This window comes from Scardinius erythrophthalmus, assembly GCF_964197995.2.
Source record: "Scardinius erythrophthalmus genome assembly, chromosome: 25".
Classification (NCBI taxonomy): domain Eukaryota; kingdom Metazoa; phylum Chordata; class Actinopteri; order Cypriniformes; family Leuciscidae; genus Scardinius; species Scardinius erythrophthalmus.
Window position 1 is genome coordinate 14,880,867 of NC_138245.1, and position 20,568 is coordinate 14,901,434.

The window sequence follows — 20,568 nt, forward strand, 5'->3', positions numbered from 1 at the left end:
ATGAAAAAAATAAAAATAGCCTTCATTTTAGGACTTTAGGCTTAAAGAAAGTTGGGTAACACTTTATTTTACAGTGTCCTTGTTACATATGTTACTTGTACTTACCATAGTAATGACAGAAAATTAGACACTGTTACATGCAACTAACCCAATCCTAATCCTACCCTAACCCTATAGTAAGTACATGTAGTTAATTAATATTACTCAGTACTTAAATATATAATTACACTGTAACAATGACACCTTAAAATAAAGTGTAACCGAAAGTTGTTAATTAAAATTCCCACTTGTAATTACAACTTTGCTGTGGTGTTCCTGTGCGTTCAACCCGTAAATATGATCTTTCCAACATGATTTGAATGCACCATATGGCTATGTTCTAAATAAAGTAGTAGTATGCTAAATTGTTACATGACCTCCATAGCATGTCATCTTGGAAATTGTCACAACTGTTTTGTTGTCATGGACAAATATAAATATGGGTATTTTATGGTACGAATTAAAAACGAAAGTCAGTTTTTGCAAGTCTGATCAAGTAATGAGTCAAGACAGTGTTAATAAACAGCACAGTACTTCATTTATCACTCTCAAAAAGGAAATGTCATCGAGTGCATTGCCACATATACTGTGCTCTAGTTGTATATCATCGATGCATAAAGAAAATGTGCATGTAGTTCATGGTATACACACTGCATACTACTTTCTTTCAAAAACAGTATGTAGTATACACCATCCCGAACATTCCCACGGACGTCTGCGACTGCGTCTCATATTTTTGGCTCAGATATAGGTTAATACATTTCAGTGCCTAATAAAAGCAAATCCTCTGCTGTTTCACCTCAGTTCCCCTCCGTTTCTATTTAAGCTCCTGCACGCACACACACGCACACACACACACACACACACACACACACACACACACACACACACACACACACACACACACACACACACACACACACACACACACACAATCTACTCCACTATAAACAAATCCTTGTGATATTTACAGTTAGACTGGAATTTTTATCCTTTCTTTTTCTTGATGTTGTGTTTATCTGTGTTCTTCATCAGAAGCAGATGTGATTATTGTGTTTTATGTTGTGTCTCAGGGCTGTGTGGAGAACAGGGGTGAGTTTCTGGGCAACGCCTGTGGCCATCATGGTCCGTACATACCTGACGTCCTCTTCTGGTCTGTCATTCTCTTCTTCTCTACGGTTGTTATGTCCTCTTTCCTCAAGGAATTCAAAACAAGCCGTTACTTCCCCACCAAGGCAAGAAGCTTGTTTGTGTGTGTGTGTGTGTGTGCGCGCGCGCGTGTGTGTGTGTGTGTTTGTGTTTCAGTATAGAATAGTACAGACAACTGTGGAAGTATGTGTGTGTGGATTTATGTGGATTTATCTGTGAAAAAATCGAAATATGTGAGAATATATATATATATAATATTATATATATATATATATATATATATATATATATATATATATATATATATATATTAAAATATAATAAGGTCACACTTTCTATGGTCCACTTGAGACATTCTACTATCTACAAGTAACTTTGCAACTACATGTCAACTAACTCTCATTAGAGTATTAGTAGACTATAGTAGACTGTTAGGTGTTACAGTTCAGATTAATATAATAAGTTGACATGTAGTTACAAAGTTACTTATAGTTTGTAGAATGTCTGTTGGGGGAGCATCAAAATAAAGTTTTAGCAGATACTAAGCAGACAGTCTACTAATACTTTAATGATGGGTAGTTGACATGTAGTTGCAAAGTTACTTATAGTTAGTAGAATGTCTAAAGTGGACCATCAAAATAAAGTGTTGCATAATATAATATAATATAATATAATATAATATAATATAATATAATATAATATAATATAATATAATATAATATAATATAATATAATATAATATAATATAATATAATATAATAATTAATATAATATATATAATGCATTTATATATTTAGACTCATTGTACCTGGTCTTTTTTTCCGCAGTAGTTTCAATTTTGATATTTTTAGGTCAAACCGTTCTTGTCTGTCAGTCGTATAATGCAGGTCTATGGTCACTGTATCAAAGAGCATGCACAGAGTCCAAATTAAAACAATTCCCCATCGTCCAAATTAAACAATTCCCCATCGTAAGTACACATTGATGGCCTAAGACACGAAACGAGTGGTTTGTGTGAGAAAACGAACAGTATTTATATCGTTTATACCTCTTGTAACACAGCCACGTCCAAGTGATCTGAGGGCGCGAGCGCATCCTGGTGTGTGACGTGTGCGCAGACTGGTGCATAGATATATACACTAGATGTTGCCTTGTCTACGGCAGTTCATTGGAACGAATGTCTTTAAGGCGGAATCTAGTGTATATATCTATGCACCAGTCTGCGCACACGTCACACACCAGGATGCGCTCGCGCCCTCAGATCACTTGGACGTGGCTGTGTTACAAGAGGTATAAACGATATAAATACTGTTCGTTTTCTCACACAAACCGCTCGTTTCGTGTCTTAGGCCATCAATGTGCACTTACGATGGGGAATTGTTTAATTTGGACGATGGGGAATTGTTTTAATTTGGACTCTGTGCATGTTCTTTGAGACAGTGACCATAGACCTGCATTATACGACTGACAGACAAGAACGGTTTGACCTAAAAATATCCAAATTGAAACTACTGCGGAAAAAAAGACACCTACATCTTGGATGCCCTTGAGGTAAGCTAAAACATACCAAAATTTAATTTCAAAGTGAACTATCCCTTTAACTGAGACAAGGCTCACAGTTTCATGTTCAGTTTCTAGCACTTATTCCAATTCTGTGTGTTTCTCAACAGGTGAGGGCAGTTATCAGTGATTTTGCCGTTTTCATCACCATCCTGACCATGGTTCTGACCGACTACGCTCTGGGGGTCCCCTCTCCAAAACTACAGGTTCCTAATGAGTTTAAAGTGAGTCGTTAAGAGGAGTATTACACTACTGTGTCATTTTCATTTGTAGATTTTCACATAAATCCACATCCTCATAATATCAATCTGTAATTGAATAATGACCTCTTACAGCCAACCAGAGATGACCGTGGCTGGTTCATCAGTCCACTGGGATCAAACCCGTGGTGGACCACTATTGTGAGCTTCATCCCAGCTCTGTTGTGCACCATCCTCATCTTCATGGACCAACAAATCACTGCCGTTATTATTAATAGGAAGGAACACAAGCTGAAGGTTTGTTACTGCTTCACAATGCTCCTTTTTGGTTAACAAAGAATCTTGTACTCATGCTGAGATGTCTTTCGTTGTGTGTATGTGCATCCACAGAAAGGCTGTGGGTATCATCTGGACCTGTTTGTGGTGGGTGTGATGCTGGGAGTGTGCTCTCTCATGGGCCTCCCGTGGTTCGTGGCTGCGACGGTGCTGTCAATCAGCCACGTGAACAGCCTGAAATTGGAGTCCGAATGCTCCGCACCCGGTGAACAGCCCAAGTTCTTGGGCATCAGAGAGCAGCGCTTCACCGGCCTCATGATATTCGTCCTCATGGGCAGCTCAGTGTTCATGACCTCCGTGCTGAAGGTCAGTGATCTTCTTTGATCAACTGATGATAGTCACAAACTTGCTTGCAATGAATAAGAAAACTTTTGCTGGATTTGATCTTTTAATGGTTATTATTTTGTTTTTGTCCTCAGCATATCCCGATGCCTGTGTTATACGGAGTTTTCCTCTATATGGGAGCGTCGTCTCTCAGGGGCATACAAGTACTGCAATTACTAGTCATATATTCTGCCTAGCAGTTGTTCATTTTGACATTTGTAGGTGTGGCTTATGTGTCCCAATGTTATTTAAGTATTATTTATATAAGTCCTTTATGCTCTTTGAAAAAAAAATACAGTAAAGACTGTAAGATTGTGAAATATGATACAGTTTAAAAGAGCTGTTTTAATATATTTTATTGATTGTGAAAGCTGAATTGAAGTCCCAGTATTATTTTAATACTATTTATATACTATTATAATATTTATTCATATATTAAATTAGCTTTTATTTTTACATTTTCATTTTTCATTTCAAGGATTTTTTTGTAATTTTGTCATGTGCTTTTGTCATTTTTATTAGTTTTTTTTTTTTACTTAATTTAGTTTTTGTTTTATTTTCATTTGTATTTAGGTATTATTTGTGTATTTGTTTACTTGTATTTATTTTACATTTTAGTTCTAAAAGTAAAAGTTTTTTTTTTTAAGTTTAAGTTTTTCATCTAAAATTAATATTTTATTTCAGCCTCATTTCAATTAACGAATTTTTTTTTAATTGTTTTAGTTTTAGCTTCAGTTAACAAGACTAAATTGTGTCCAAATACAGGGTCATATTGTACAGTTCTGACTGTGTTGGTGTGTTCATGTTTGTCGTTCAGTTTTTTGATCGCGTGAGACTGTTTGGGATGCCGACAAAACACCAGCCTGATTTTATCTACCTGAGACACGTCCCGCTGAGAAAAGTTCACTTGTTCACCATCATCCAGCTCAGCTGCCTGGTGCTTCTCTGGGTCATCAAAACTTCCAGAGCCGCCATAGTCTTTCCTATGATGGTAAGACGTGTGTGTTTGTGTATATTTCTGTATGTTTGCATGCATGATCATCAAGATCTCATATGATGTCTGTGTGTTTTCTTGCAGGTCTTAGCCCTTGTGTTCATCCGTAAGCTGTTGGATTTTTTCTTCTCTAAGCGAGATCTCAGCTGGCTTGATGACCTCATGCCAGAGAGCAAGAAGAAAAAAATGGAAGATGCACAGCAAGAGGTACAACCTCTCCCCCATAACGCACTGCTAGTGGTTGCAGCCTGCGACGGCGCTATTGGCTGGCAACGACCAATAACTGAAGGCAATGTTTTAAAAGGACAAATCACCAACATGTTCTTTCTCTCACTTTCAGGAGAGTCAGTGTGTCTTGATGGAGGAGGAAGGAATTGTACAAGTGCCCCTAGAGGCGCATTATAAGTAAGTAGGATTTGTTTTGACAGTGTTTGTACACTGTAAAATTGGTATCCTGTTGTTGTTACCTTTTCTACATAATCTAATCCGTAAATCTAGTCCTTAAGATTTTTAAAAAAATAAATGATACAGTAGCCTAGAAATCTAGACGCACCCTAGCGGCAGCAAAATGTATTTCGCAGCCAGGTACGTCTAGCAACTCTCAATAAACCTTCTCGCTGCAAAAACCCAGATTGGGTCAGGCCAATCACGTTGTGTATAGAGTAGGCGGGGCGGTCTTAACATACACGACAGAGTTGCGACGGTTACCTTGCTGCTGCTACTTGAAAACAAAGAATGGCGGCTGCTGATGGAGAACAACGGTCTTTCGAATCGGCTTTGGCCGCGACTCTGGAGGACTTGGAGTTAAGTTTTTCTTTGAGAAAAGAGCAAAGAACGGCACTTAAGTCATTCTTAAAAAAAGGAAGATGTGTTCGTCGTTTTGCCGGCCAGAGTTGAATCTATCAACTAACGTTAGCTCCGCTGTTGGGAAAACGCTCTGGTTGGTTGAAGCGCTGTCCTATTGCGTGCAGAGGGAATTTGAAAGACAGCCGTTTATCCCGCCCCTCGGATTGAGCCGTGACTATGGTGAGTTTCCAGACCTAATATCTTGATGTAGGTCTGGCTTGCCAGGCTAATGATACAGTATATAAGAATGATTTCTGAAGGATCATGTGACATTGAAAACTGTAGTAATGACTTTTGCATTAAATACATTAAAGTAATAAATTACATTTTAAAATAGAAAATAGAAACATGTAATTTAAGTTGTAATGACATTTCACAATATTACTGTTTTTACTGTATTTCTAATCAAATACATGCTGCCTTGGTGAGCATAAGAGACTTCTTTCAAAAATCTTACAGACACAAAACTTTTTAACAGAACGGTTTATTTTTTACAGTAGGAAACATTTTTTCAGTGGAATATACAAAGCATACTGTCAAAAAAGAATAATAATTTCATTTCACATGTTTCATGTAGAAACAGCCTGGAGTCAAACATTTCTGTAAAAATGTTTAGATGGCCTCCTCTCTTTTTGAAGGACAAACTTTCAAAATGTTCTTTCAAAATATGACATAACAGAAATAGTCAATAGAAATGCTAATGTGTTTGCATTCATTAAGGGATGATCCATCCACGGTCAACATTACAGATGAAATGACAAAGACGTCTTTTGGAAACGTCTGGAAAGGCCTCAACTCTGACAGCGCCAACAAAGATCAAAGCTCAAAAAGGTTTGGATTTAATATTCCCTCAGAACATCCCCTGGCATGCATAACTATATTCAAACATGTCACTTTAATCTCACCGCAAACCTGCAAACATTGCATTAGGATAGATGAAAATACATACACAGTATTTTGTTACCACGGGACATTTTCAGTTTCTCGATTCAGTAGCGGCACGCTTTTATTTCCCCTTTTGGAACATTGAACTGAAATCCTACTTTTAAAGGGGTCATGAACTGCATTTTTTAATGGTCTTTGAGGTCATCACACTATCATTTTGTTGCTAGAGTAATCCTGTGTTTGCGTCTATCTCGTATTTACTACTACATGACGTGTGAATTGGTGGGCGGGGCTAAAGAGGCAATGATGAAGAAGTAGGCGTTGATCTTCTTCTGTAGAGGCGGTGTGTCATCGCACTATTACACCATACTGTGACAAAATCTGAAACGAGTTGTTTTGCGAGCTTGGTTTCAATAAAAGAAAAAATAATTTTGGACTAATGAGGAAGTTTTAAGTTATGAAACGTACAGGATTTTTTAATAGTACAATGACCTCTTATGTCAAAAGATCAAGGAAAATTTGATTTCTCAATTCATGACCCCTTTAAAAACTTTGATAAAGATCAAATTAGAAACATTTTCATTCTCAGAGCAGAGTTTGGTCATGTCTGAGCCCCTCAAAAAAATGGAATTAGCAATCTAGCAATATATCTGTTCAGTGAACTCCTCAAACATGATGTTCTCTTAAAAATGGAAGTGTGAATATCAGGCTCATATCATGACTGAATTTTTCATCCCTGTCACTCATAAGCTCCCTCTCCTAATGTCTCAGATGCTGATTTCCAAAGGTAAGACACAACCCAACCCGTCTGTGCATGATCACTGTATATACACTAGTGCTGTGGGTATGATGGTTCCTGTTTCCTAAATGTTCAAACCTTTTCTCGTTTTTTTTGAAAAACATTGTGTCTTCCTTCTTAGAGGTTAAGTAAGGGATAATGTACATCCAGCCGGTGGTTCTCTCAAAATAATCCCCGAGAGGGTGATGAGGAGGCTATATCGTCTTGATCAGCCTGAAGGGGGGTATTTTGAGAGAACCACCGGCTGGATGTACATTATCCCGCTTATTACACGGGTACTTGCCACATAAGTAAATAATTAGACACGAAATATTGATCTGAGTTGAAATATTTTATTAGGTCTTTAAACGCAAAGCTTCCGCGGAGAGCAGCAGCAAGTTCAAACTAGACGGAGTTAGTCAGTACCATTAATATGGTATACAGTCATTCATATCACTTATTACTCAGCATTTCACCAACTAAAAAATTATGGGGATAAGATACACTCACCTAAAGGATTATTAGGAACACCTGTTCAATTTCTCATTAATGCAATTATCTAATCAACCAATCACATGGCAGTTGCTTCAATGAATTTAGGGGTGTGGTCCTGGTCAAGACAATCTCCTGAACTCCAAACTGAATGTCAGAATGGGAAAGAAAGGTGATTTAAGCAATTTTGAGCGTGGCATGGTTGTTGGTGCCAGACGGGCCGATCTGAGTATTTCACAATCTGCTCAGTTATTGGGATTTTCACGCACAACCATTTCTAGGGTTTACAAAGAATGGTGTGAAAAGGGAAAAACATCCAGTATGCGGCAGTCCTGTGGGCGAAAATGCCTTGTTGATGCTAGAGGTCAGAGGAGAATGGGCCGACTGATTCAAGCTGATAGAAGAGCAACTTTGACTGAAATAACAACTCGTTACAACCAAGGTATGCAGCAAAGTATTTGTGAAGCCACAACACGCACAACCTTGAGGCGGATGGGCTACAACAGCAGAAGACCCCACCGGGTACCACTCATCTCCACTACAAATAGGAAAAAGAGGCTACATGAACGAGCTCACCAAAATTGGACAGTTGAAGACTGGAAAAATGTTGCCTGGTCTGATGAGTCTTGATTTCTGTTGAGACATTCAGATGGTAGAGTCATAATTTGGCGTAAACAGAATGAGAACATGGATCCATCATGCCTTGTTACCACTGTGCAGGCTGGTGGTGGTGGTGTAATGGTATGGGGGATGTTTTCTTGGCACACTTTAGGCCCCTTAGTGCCAATTGGGCAATGTTTAAATGCCACGGCCTACCTGAGCATTGTTTCTGACCATGTCCATCCCTTTATGACCACCATGTACCCATCCTCTGATGGCTACTTCCAGCAGGATAATGCACCATGTCACAAAGCTCGAATCGTTTCAAATTGGTTTCTTGAACATGACAATGAGTTCACTGTACTAAAATGGCCCCCACAGTCACCAGATGTCAACCCAATAGAGCATCTTTGGGATGTGGTGGAACGGGAGCTTCGTGCCCTGGATGTGCATCCCACAAATCTCCAACTGCAAGATGCTATCCTATCAATATGGGCCAACATTTCTAAAGAATGCTTTCAGCACCTTGTTGAATCAATGCCACATAGAATTAAGGCAGTTCTGAAGGCGAAAGGGGGTCAAACACAGTATTAGTATGGTGTTCCTAATAATCCTTTAGGTGAGTGTATATTGATTTCAGATTAAACTGTTTTAAAATCGTACCTGTTTGTATCTCATAATCCAACAGTGTACAAAACAGTAGTCACAAAATGGAAATGGCTGTGTTTGTATGAAACAAGAGAGAGAGCGAGTCCACGATACTGGATGGTATAATTAAATAACTGTACACAAAATATTGATTCGACTGAGTTTTAATACTTTATTACCTCACCAAATACAAAAGTTCCAAGAAGAAAAACCGTTCCTAGCAGGCGTATAGCACTGCTGACTTCAGTAACCCGGATGAGCCTGCGTTATCTGCTTTGAGCGGTTATTATCGAGGAATAACTTACTGCTGGATGGGGCTATTGACCAATCAGAATCAAGTATTCCACAGAGCCGTGTAATAATGATAATTAAATAATTCCAGGCTTTACAAAGGGCATCTTTGTAAAAACACGGGCATCATGAGGGATTCAAGCTCTTTTTTCCTGGGCATTTTAGCCTCTGTGTGCATGTTTGTGTGTATATGTTGAGAATGTTAAATGCATGGAAAAGCATGATTTCAGATAGGTCAACTCACTGGGATCAGATAGTCATGTAAAATAATGACTGTCAAAGTTAACGCATACAGTTAACGAAATGTATTTAATGCTCTATTTTTGTTTTTAAGTCTGATATTTAATTTGACCTCTGTTTCATTCTGTCCTGTGTGAATTTGAATATTCAGTCCCTGGTAGAACTCAATAATGTTTCTCAGTAAATTCTGTATATACAATATTATTTATTTATAAATCAAACTGTTGTAGGATGTTCAACAAAAAGTCTTGAGTGTTTATAGATATGCACACTCCATTACGAGAGTCATCAACACGATAATTATACTTCTATTTTTCTTTCCAAAAGCAAAAAATGCTTCAACAGATGAATTATAAAAGAAGTGTTTAATATTAATTGATATTTACTTTAAAAAAATGCTACATATTTAAAAATAATAAATAGTTATAATTAAATAATTCTAATATGATATATTTAGTACAATAATTAATTATTTTGATCATTTGACAGCACTAATAAATCATAATAATGTAACTTTAACTTTTAATGATAAAGGAGCCAGGGTTATTATTATAATTGTAACTAAAACTAAAATTAAGACCATAAATTCGCATTTTAATTTAGTTTAAATTGATGTACTAAAAAAAACCCGACAAAAATTGAAATACATTTTTTAAAAACTACTCTTTTTTTTAACTTGACAAAACAAAAAAATTACTGAAATTCAAATCAAAATGGAAAATATAAACATAAAATCTAATTCAAAATCTTAATAAGACTATGATAGTATCTCAATGATACAAAAATAACACTGGAAGGCACTCACATAAAACGTCTCAGTTACGAAGGTAAGAAGGGGATTGAGTCACTGTGTCTTCATCAGCATGACCTGTGTCTGAAGCACGTGTGTACACACGACAATTTCATTGGCTGACGACAGTCCGTGACGTGACGTGATGAGCTGAGGTAACATGGCGGCTAAAGCCCAATTTATACTAATGCGTCGAACTCACGCCGTAGCTACGTCGTAGGCTGTGTGTAGCGTGCGTACCCTTCGGCGTACCCTGACGTGCACCTCTCCAAAAATGTAACAACGCGTCAATTCTACGCGGATGCAATCGCTGTGATTGGTCTACTAGAACCCCTCCCTCGGGTTTCACATGCTCCTTCTGTATGTGTAATTGCGCGCCAACCAAGCGTGCCGCACAAGCCTTGAAAAGTGAAGCCAAAACGTCTCGATCGCCCCCCTGTGACTGGTCCTAGTATAGGTCATAAGCCCCGCCTCCCTGTGTTATTCAACGGGACGTGAGACCAGCTAAACAATTAAATTACACTTCAAATATCTTTTTTCCAAAGGTGGTTTCTTTCATTTGCTGTCGTTTTTATCACGCTGATGTAAGTTCAAGTGTCTGTTTCAAAAATAAGTTGGTTTTTAGTTAGTTACGTGATGCGGTGGTGTAACGTCATAATTGACAGCTGTGATTGACAGGTTCTCTGAGCGAAGTAGTCACTGAAGCACCAACGAACATTTTTTTCGGGATCTTCGGAGGACTGAGAAGATTGTATTTACAGAAGTATAAATGAAAACCAATGCGTAGTCTATAGCGTAGAGGCTCCGGCGTAGGTCCGACGCAGAACTATAAATCAGCCTTAACAGACAGCAGACAAACGCCTAGTAGTGACAGCAGCGGCAATCCACCTGTCACTCAAGTGGCCACGCCCTTAATTATGCAGAACTTTAAGGCTTAAGATAATGTAAACGAACGAGTTATAAAAAAATCACCCCCCTCACAGTTGTCATGAAGGGCAAAATTAGCTATATAGACCAAAACTTTCTGCTGTAAAGGGCATATTAACATGGGGGTCTATGGGATTGACTCTCTTTTGGAGCCTGTCTCTAGCGGACAGTCGATGAATTGCAGTTTAAGTCACTTCCGTGTTGAAGAGAGAGACCGGAAGGTTGCCGCTTGGTGTACACACACGTGTTTCAGACACCGGTCACACTGATTGCGTTCCCTGTAGCGTCAATCCAAGATTCAGTGTTGACTTCCACTTCGAAAGGGAACTGTGCGTATTCTTTTGCTCCAAGAACAAACTCGTGACTCGCTGTTTCTCGTCAGCTTTTCGACTATACATTTTTTTTTCTCATAGTGATGTAAATCTTTCTCTATTATTCTTCAGCTCAAAAGTTGTGGGTGCCATTGGACATAAGCGAGGTGATGAAGAAAAGGAGACAGATTTGGATAGAGAGACGAGTTTGTGAGTTCTTGTATTTCAAAACACAGTATCGTGCCACACTACAAGCACCACTAAATGCTTCTGTTCTGCAGGTCTGTGTGTGCCAGTATGTGCTAAGGCACCTTGTTATATTTACATATTTTTTATTTGTGTGTGGGTGTGTGTGTGTGTGTGTGTGTGTGTGTGTGTGTGTGTGGGTGGGTGGGGGTGTGGGTGTGTGTGTGTGTGTGTGGAGATGCCGCCCACAAGGAGGATTGTTGGGTTGTCTTTAACGGTCCAATTGTTGTTTCACCTATAGAAATGTAAAAACTATAATAGGTTACTTTTGTTTTCAACCAGGTAGAGTGTATTTTGTATGTTTTATATTTTTTTTGACTGTAGTTCCTATTGAAATCCTTGTCTTATAGCCTGAATATGTTTATTGTATAAAATGCATTCTTTTTTTATTATGCATAAATGATAAATATTCATTTGTGGGCATAGTTCAAATATCATAACAGGAAGAAGCAATTTCTGACGAAAGATGCCAATGCAGTTCTGTCAGCTTTTTCAATGTCTGTGCGATTACGTCAAAATGTTCTCCACACCACTAAATAAGATACTTGATGTTAACATTTGCTACTTACGAACAGTGACCAATATTTTTTTAAGTACTTTTATGACGTTTTCCCATTTTGTGAATTTTATTGTAATATTTCCCTAAAAACACAAACGTACAGTCCGAGTGCTCCGTGCTCGTTTTAAAATTTTCTCTTGAACTTCTTGATATGAAACACATCCATATTCATAAATTCACTGGTTGTTCTGACTGTTTTTTATTTTATTTTTGAAAACTGTTATTACGAAGCTTTCTCATTTTGTGTAGCACTCAACCATGCAAATAATAGTAAACATATATTTTGTTAAAACGTTGCAAATAATATAACTGTATAGTGTTGTTTTCACAATGTTTCTGAGTGACAGGGCATCTGACTCCTCTACAAGACTCATTTACAAACCGAGAAAAGAGACCTCATCGCTCGAACGAACGAATTATACTATTACTGCCGATAATACAAAAATCATACAAGAAATGCAATAATTTTCCTTTTAATAAGAGGGGCATTATACCATGTACAAACCAGAGACGAATCTAACATTAATCAACACATGTACATGTGATTCTGTATTTTGTCAATGTGTATCATTTTAAATAACAAAAGTTATTTAATGTGTGGATAGATTTAAATATGTATAGAGTGGGGGGAAATTAATGTTTTCATGTTACTGTCAGTGTTATTACAATGTTTTGCCATTTTTTAGGTTGGTTGACGAAACTACGACACGCACATCCGTCATGCACATGTCGGCAGGACAAAGTTCTGTTGATTCCACTGTAAAATAAGCATTTCTTCCTGAAAACAGCCACTGTTGTTTGTTAAATTATTCATTCAAATGAACATATCGTTACAACTGTGAGAAATTTTCATCAGAATAAATGTAACTGCAAATAAACTGACACTAAAGTGTGTTTTTGTAATGGTTTGTATTTATGTTGACATGACGGAGATAACATACTGAAATTCTATATTTAAGCCGCTTCTTCTAAGACACAATTTTGTCAGTATATCCTCCTAGAGCTTTAAAGCTACAACTCGGGTTGCTACAGTATATCTTTTCGGATTGGACTTTAAATGGACGTTAAATGGACATAGACTTACATTGAGGTGGTCAAAACTTTTATATACCGTAATAACTCTAATAGAGTATTTTAGCTTCATTACCATATCTACCACTAGCAAAGCCTAGCAACTAGCTTAGTACATGTCAGCAAAAATAAATTGCGGGCGTCAGGGAGCTTATCAATATGTGGGAGACTCCTGGAACTTCCGGGAGAGGTGGGATGTCTGTAACAACGTGCTCATTCATGCTAGCAGCATGTAAAAACATGTTAGCAATGTGCTAAAATATGCTAGCATTATACTAAAACATACTAGCAATGTGTTAAAACATAGCAATTGGTAAGACATGCTAGTAACATGCTAATTCATGCTAGCAACATGCTAATCCATGAACATGCTAGCAAAATAATGCTTAAGACATGTTAACAACATGATAAACTTGCTAGCAACATGAAAAAACATGCTAGGAACGTGCTTATACGTTGCTTTCGAGTCGCTGCACATTAAGTCTAACACACATATTAAGGTAGGGTAGGTGATTTTCAGAGAGGCTAGAAATAGCATGTTAGCTGATGTTAGATGTGGTGTTTTTAATATGCTTTAAGACAAACCATGTGCAAATTCATAAGTCAACACCATTGCTGGTGTTTCTGATGTCACAAACTACCTTGTAACCAATCACGTCAATGTGTGATTGTCAATGAGTGGAGCAGGGACGTCACTAGAATTAGAAGAAAGGGGGGGCTTAGCCCCCAGGGTACACTTTACAGGGTTTTTCCTGGTTCAAAACGAGGCAGACGTGGTAAAATCCTAATAATGTATTTTAATAATAAGGTAATTAAATTTGTATTTTTTGTATATCATCATATAGCCTGGTGTGTTTCTCACACTATTTTTGTTGGTGTAGCCTGGTACCTCTAGGGGGGTCCGGGGGCATGCCCCCCCGGAAGAAAATTTTGTACATTTTAAAGATAAATACATTAATCTGGTGCAGTCTTTGAGTCACCCGAATCCACTATTAAAAATAAATAATCCACCCGCAAACCGCCTATATTCTCTGATTTAGATATCTGCATCTGATCATCACATTACAATTATTCAAATTCTCAGTGTTAAGCATGATAATATGGTAACATATCACACTGAAGGCTGATTTAAAATGAACATTTATTTAAAATAAAAGTTCTTCTTTTGGCAAAATTACATATCCTTAATAGCCCAAACAGAGGCTTTACTCCCTTCAAACTTAAATTGTCAATGTTTCATTACATCACTGTTTGAAAACACTCCTTTATAAAGGGCATTTTTCCCTAATTTTATTAAATGTTTGCTCCATCTTTCATTTCAAATTCTTAAATTTGATCAATATATTCAATTAAAATAATAAGACACTAGGCTGTTAGTTATACCAATCAAATTAAATAATTTACATTGAAAAATTATAACTGTATTAAATGAGATTATTTTAAATATTTTTGAATATACAAATAAGGAATGTTGAAAAGAATGATACTTTATGAAACTAAACCGCCAGTAGGAGGCGGCAGGCGACAGTCTTAATGAGCGAGTCATTGAGTCATTCATTCAAACGATTCGTTCAAAAGGCTGATTTATTCAGAATGAGGCAGTTTATGAATGGATAATTGAATCTTTGACTCAATAAATTCGTTCAAAACGCTGAATCATTCATTAATGAAACACGGCTGAGTTTGCTGTGAGATGCGCTATTGTTCTGTTGTTTGGAACTATTTTCGCTGATGCTGAAACAGAACAAAAACAGTCATTGCATGATGTAAGTGACTTAATTTTAATTATTTGTTTATTGAACTGTTATGAAATCAGTCTCGGTTTCAATCTTGATGGCATTCAGGAAAACAGCTCTCTGGTCGTGTGTAGCCTAGGCTATATATTGTTTCTTAACTATAGCCTATGTTATAAATAACAGCGCGAGCCTCAACAGCGCAACTTTGTTATCGTGGGCATAGATAGGCTATCTATGACCGTCAGTAGCCTACATTATAGGGCTATCAATCGCCACTTACATTAAATGAAATAAAACAGAATCTTCCTCACGTTTTCGGTGATTCCCTAGTTTTTTTATTTTTATATTAAAAATTGTTTTAATCAGGGCATTTGTCCGGATGGGCTACAATTCTCTCTCACTTTCTCCCTTCAAAAAAGAAAAAAAAAAGCGGTATTGTCGAGTCCTTGTTTTCGATATGTTCGATGTTTGCCTTGATTGGTTTTCCCTGAAGAGAATTACGTTATTGAAAACGAAAGTAGAGTGATGCACGTTTCATTGTGTTTTACCGTGATGAGGGGGGGAGGGGTGCATAGCAAGTTCAACTTCAGACTAGAGTAACGACGAGACGAGATGAATCCTCCAGTTTCTTGCAGCGCTCCGGTCTGCAACGCTCTGAAAGCTGCCACAGTTCACACCAATGCAACGAGACGGTGCGGTGCATCATCTTTATAGCACAACGACTCTTTGTACTTCAGTCCAACTTCCGACTTTTCGGCTATTTTTTATAGCTGTATATATCATTTGTTCCGTCTAAATATGAATGAGGATACGGTTATTGATAAATCGAATTGTTATTGTTGTTCCTATTTTGATTTAGGGGGGCTTAGGAACATTTTGGGGTAGCTTCAGCCCCCCTAAAATAGGCCTAACGACGTCCCTGGAGTGGAGGCAGGGATAATTTGCATATTCATAGAACTGCATACTAAATGAGGCTAGGGTGTAGGGTTACAATCAAGATATTTTAAGGCATGAATTATTTTTTTTAAGGAAAAAACTTTTAAATAGGCCAATGCCAGTTTGGTGATCAAAGGTGAGTTTTAAGGGATACAATTATTGACTATAGGGGGACATTAAAATAGTTTGCCAGGTCAACTTAGGTAAATGGAACCCCTACTTAAAGAGGTTGTTCCACATTATTAAGCAAGTCACAGTTCTCATGCAATATGGGGAGGAAGAAAGAACTTTCTGAAGATGAAAAGCATGAAATGGTGCAATGTAATGCAACAGGCATAAAAAAAAACTAATATTGTGTGAAAACTGAATGGAGATTATTAAACTATCATAAGATTTGTAAGTAGGCTAATTGACAGCACAAGAGAACTCGGACAGATAAAGGCTTGTTAAGGAAAGTTTCTGTCAAAAAAAGAAGAATTTTATTAAAAGGACAGCTATAAAAAAAAAATCATGCAGGCTGGCAGTAGCTTACATTTGCAATTCAGCCACTTCTAACCAAAGCTCACAAAGATAAACATTTACAGTGGGTTTAAGGAAAACTGAAGCACTCAGGTGCATTCAAACAAGTTAAACACTAAAAGGTCAGAGTAAATCAATTTAAGTTGTTTTGTATTTTGCCTTTGGGGAGTGTAATAGGCAAAAAAGCTGTTCAATGTAGTTCTAAAACCTGAAAGATTATTTATTTTTTTAAGCTCTGGTGGTTTCCTTTTAAAAAGGTTAGTTTCGAGTTTCTGTGTTAGTTTGTGAAAATACTTTAACGTTTTGTTTTACAACATTACACACAATCACACCTCAATCGTGAAATTTAGGCTTAAATGAATGAAGTAGCAAAGAAGTTGCTAGCGATCACAAGTTTACCTGCCTGACACATTAGTGATAGCCCACAAACATTTTATTAAAACCGGTGACTTCAAAATTCACATTTTAGGTATGATTGTGAGAACAAAGCTATAGTAATTGCTAAATCACAGGGTTTATTTTACTCATAAAATTTAAACCGATAATCTCGTGAAATCTCGAGGGAATCTTAGATGGCCTACAACGGCTGAGCATCGTTTCCCTCCTTTCTTTTATCGGTTACTAAACATCTCAAACAAGTTAGAGCGTCCTTTTAATATTTATATAAATTAACTGCTAAGATATATGAAATGCAATGCAGCTCTTTTCTGTGGGTTAGATCAGCAGAGAGGATGGAGTGTTTTCTAATTAAGTTTGTTTACAAAACCGGACAGCAATAGAAATAGCTTACTGTTTCCTCGTCTCAATCTGGCTAATTTCTCGGGACTCCAATTGGTATGGTTTAAATTCATAACGCTGCAAAAGAGCATTCAGTGTGTATAAAAAGAGCATTCAGTGTGTAGATTGATATATAAACATGATCTGGTTGAACTCAATGGTTTCACTGACAGGGCTTAGAATAAGCCAGGATTAAGCCTTATTTGTCTTATTTGATCATAATATGCAGTATTTTGAGTCGATCGGCCACAGCGATATTGATTGCTCAAAAATAATTTTTGTACCAAAGCGTGTTTGCTACATGATTCATGAATGTCACAGTCATACTCGTGTGTCCAGCTGGAGGCGCCGCAGTTCAGGTTTCATGCATTGCTGTGGTTTGTTACAGGACCTGCAACGCCACCTGCCGGTCAAACAGCAGTAGTTCAATATTTATTATGCTCTAAATAATGCTATTACATTTCCGCTATGCAATTATCTGGACATTTACTTTATTTAGCCTTTCCATTTCCAACAGTCTTATTTTATGTCATTATTTTGGTATAAATAAATATATACCAAATATTTTGAGTGAAACATGCACAATAAGTTTACATGTTATGGCACGAGCACAGATGGCGTCCCATCACTGAGCGTTTCCAAGGAGAGGATCTGGCTCCCATGGGCAATGTCAAGTGAGATGATAACAGCCCTTCAGCTCACATCAAAATGTGGGAAAGAGCCCAGCTCAGCCATGTGTGGATGCAGCTCCTCCACAAAATGTAAGTCAATAAATGAAAAATAAAAATGGGGAATTTAACAATTGTACAGAATGTTATTTATGATGTTTAGATATGGTTTGATAAATGGAATTTATGACATTCCATATATTTAATTATGTTGTAAAATAATAATAATTTAATGCATTTGTGTGGTGCAGATTTACACAGAAGTGTTCAGAAGTCAAATATTTACATATTTACAATTAATCACCTGCCCAGTGCAACAAAAATACTATTTAAAAATGAATGGAAATCAATTACATTGTTCGGTATGATAATTACATGCTACATATTGCTTTACTTAGTTATGAATGTATTCAATTAATACCTCAATAATGTAATATAGCCTAATATAATGTAGAATTATTTGTTTTTTATTTTATATATTTTTACAAAAGATGCTGTTAGACACGCTGCATATTGTAGTAGTAGTAATAATAATACATTTTATTTTATGCATCTATGAATAATGTTCTATTAATATATAAATAAGTTAAATATGAAAATGAATAGTATAATGTAGAATAATATTTAAAAAAATTAAACATACAAGAAGAGATGTTGTTTGACTGGCTGTAATAATAATACATTTTATGTTATGCATTTATGAACTATACATTTATGAATATATAAATAGGTTAAATATTAACAATTAATAATATATTATATATTATAATAATAGTTACATTTGATAAGACTGCCGCTTGACTATGACAGTAGAGGCTGCATGCATAAGGCTCCACTCCACTGAATCCATTGTTCCATGTTTTGTGTGAGCGGATCTCCGTGTGTCTCTCTAAAGGCAGGTATAGCCTCGCACCGATCCTCTTCCTGGTGCCTGACACACAGTCTTCAGGATAGAAGCCATAGAGCCGCTTTGAAGAGTCCAGCCGGGATCACTCCGGCGCAGAGATTCAGAATGAATGATTAACATCACAAAAGCCCCTCCGCGACTCCACACTGTAGGACAAAAGAGCCGGATTCATCTCTCTGGTGTCTTCCACCGGAGATCTCCATCCAGGGCTGGGAGCGGCCGCTGGCTTTGTGAGAGAGGAGAGGAGAGGAGAGGAGAGATATACACCCTGAGATGCTCTGCAGGCTGGAGGAGGACGAGGAGATGTCTCTACTGGAGCTTCAGCAGAGGGTGGACTGTGTCCTCACTCATGTTGGTGAGTGTATTATCCTCTGCTGAGGAGGATTGGGGTGTGTGACAGCTGTGGTTGAGCTCTCCTCCGCTGATTCAGGGCCGATACATGAATTCTGGGATTCTGGGGAAAACTTGAGGTGAGGTTTGCGGGTGTTTCCTGATGGATAGTGATAGAAATCAAGCTTGATCTTAGACCTCTTTTTTTATTTGACCATTGAATGGCATGTTATCACACGCCATTCAGAGCACAGCTTTTAGGGCAGCAAAGTGACAAAATGATTTTTGTTTGTTTTATTAGTTATATAATGTAAGACTTCATTTTTTGAGGTTATGGCAATGTCTTTGCATAGGAACTACCAGCTTAGTAATGTCTGGTAATCACATTGTTCAATTCATTTCAAATATTTTCGGCAAAACTAGAAAAAAAATGAAGAAAATAAATATTTTAATTCATATTTTAATTGATTTTTTATCACATATTTGTTTGTACTTTTAGATTGAAATATTATATACTTATAATAATATTATTAAATATTATATTATATATTTACATATTTAAAATTTGGCACTGCATTACCTGCCCAAAGTACCAACATTAATATATATATATATATATATATATATATATATATATATATATATATATATATATAGATAGATATATATATAGATATATATAGATACATATATATATATATATATATATATATATATATATATATATATATATATATATACATACATACTGTTTGTATATTGGCATGGCATCAAAAGCACAGAAATATCCTTGTGGTTCCCCGTTCCAGTGAGTGAAGTAGGTTATTGTGCCATGCTGCTGTTCTGCTGTCCCGCATGAGAGAGAGAGAGAGAGAGAGAGAGAGAGAGAGAGAGGCACTGCTCGCCCCCACTGCAGCCCTTAGGGGACGTCAGGCCGTTGCCATGGAAACTGAGATTGGCCAGTTCAGCCATATTGATTCATGGAGACACTCCACGCTTTAAACACGCAGTCCCTGCTTCCTAAGTTTATTATCCGCATTATAACACACACCGCTGCTTCAGCTCTCCGGGCCGACTAAAAATCAGCAGGCTTGTTAAACAATGATTAAACCGTTTGCTTTCGGTTCACTGCTCTGTGCTGCACTTTGAAAGCTAGGAATATCCAAACGTTGCTAAAAGATATGTAACGTAACGGATGGCCTCTCAAACCTGCCTTTGGTTTGGAGTAAACAACATAAACATAAAAATAAAAGAGTTAACGCTTTCCGGTGATCCATCAGAGTATCGGCGAGTCACAGATGTGACCGTCCGGCCCTCTAATAGCAAGATGACTAAACGCTGAGAGCTTCTGCTTTTTGATTGGTCAGCTGTGATGATATCACTCTCATGTTCATTTTAAACTGATATAT

General features: G+C 37.1%; 1 protein-coding gene across 4 annotated transcripts in view; it reads left to right on the top strand.

Annotated features, from left to right (window-relative positions):
- slc4a10a (solute carrier family 4 member 10a) overlaps positions 1-13,109 on the top strand; it is a 58,538-nt gene extending 45,429 nt beyond the window's left edge. For 2 of the 4 annotated variants that reach the window (XM_081358179.1, XM_081358181.1), the window contains 11 exons: positions 1,113-1,274; positions 2,859-2,972; positions 3,084-3,245; positions 3,339-3,590; positions 3,704-3,772; positions 4,426-4,599; positions 4,687-4,809; positions 4,943-5,007; positions 6,169-6,279; positions 11,543-11,620; positions 12,902-13,108. In XM_081358179.1, coding sequence (XP_081214305.1) covers positions 1,113-1,274; positions 2,859-2,972; positions 3,084-3,245; positions 3,339-3,590; positions 3,704-3,772; positions 4,426-4,599; positions 4,687-4,809; positions 4,943-5,007; positions 6,169-6,279; positions 11,543-11,620; positions 12,902-12,983 — 1,392 coding nt within the window. In that variant the 3' untranslated portion in view covers positions 12,984-13,108. Of the gene's footprint in view, positions 1-1,112; positions 1,275-2,858; positions 2,973-3,083; positions 3,246-3,338; positions 3,591-3,703; positions 3,773-4,425; positions 4,600-4,686; positions 4,810-4,942; positions 5,008-6,168; positions 6,280-11,542; positions 11,621-12,901 lie in introns of all 4 variants that reach the window. The other 2 variants (XM_081358180.1, XM_081358182.1) reach the window with 2 other exon arrangements.
- Positions 13,110-20,568: the final 7,459 nt, after the last annotated feature.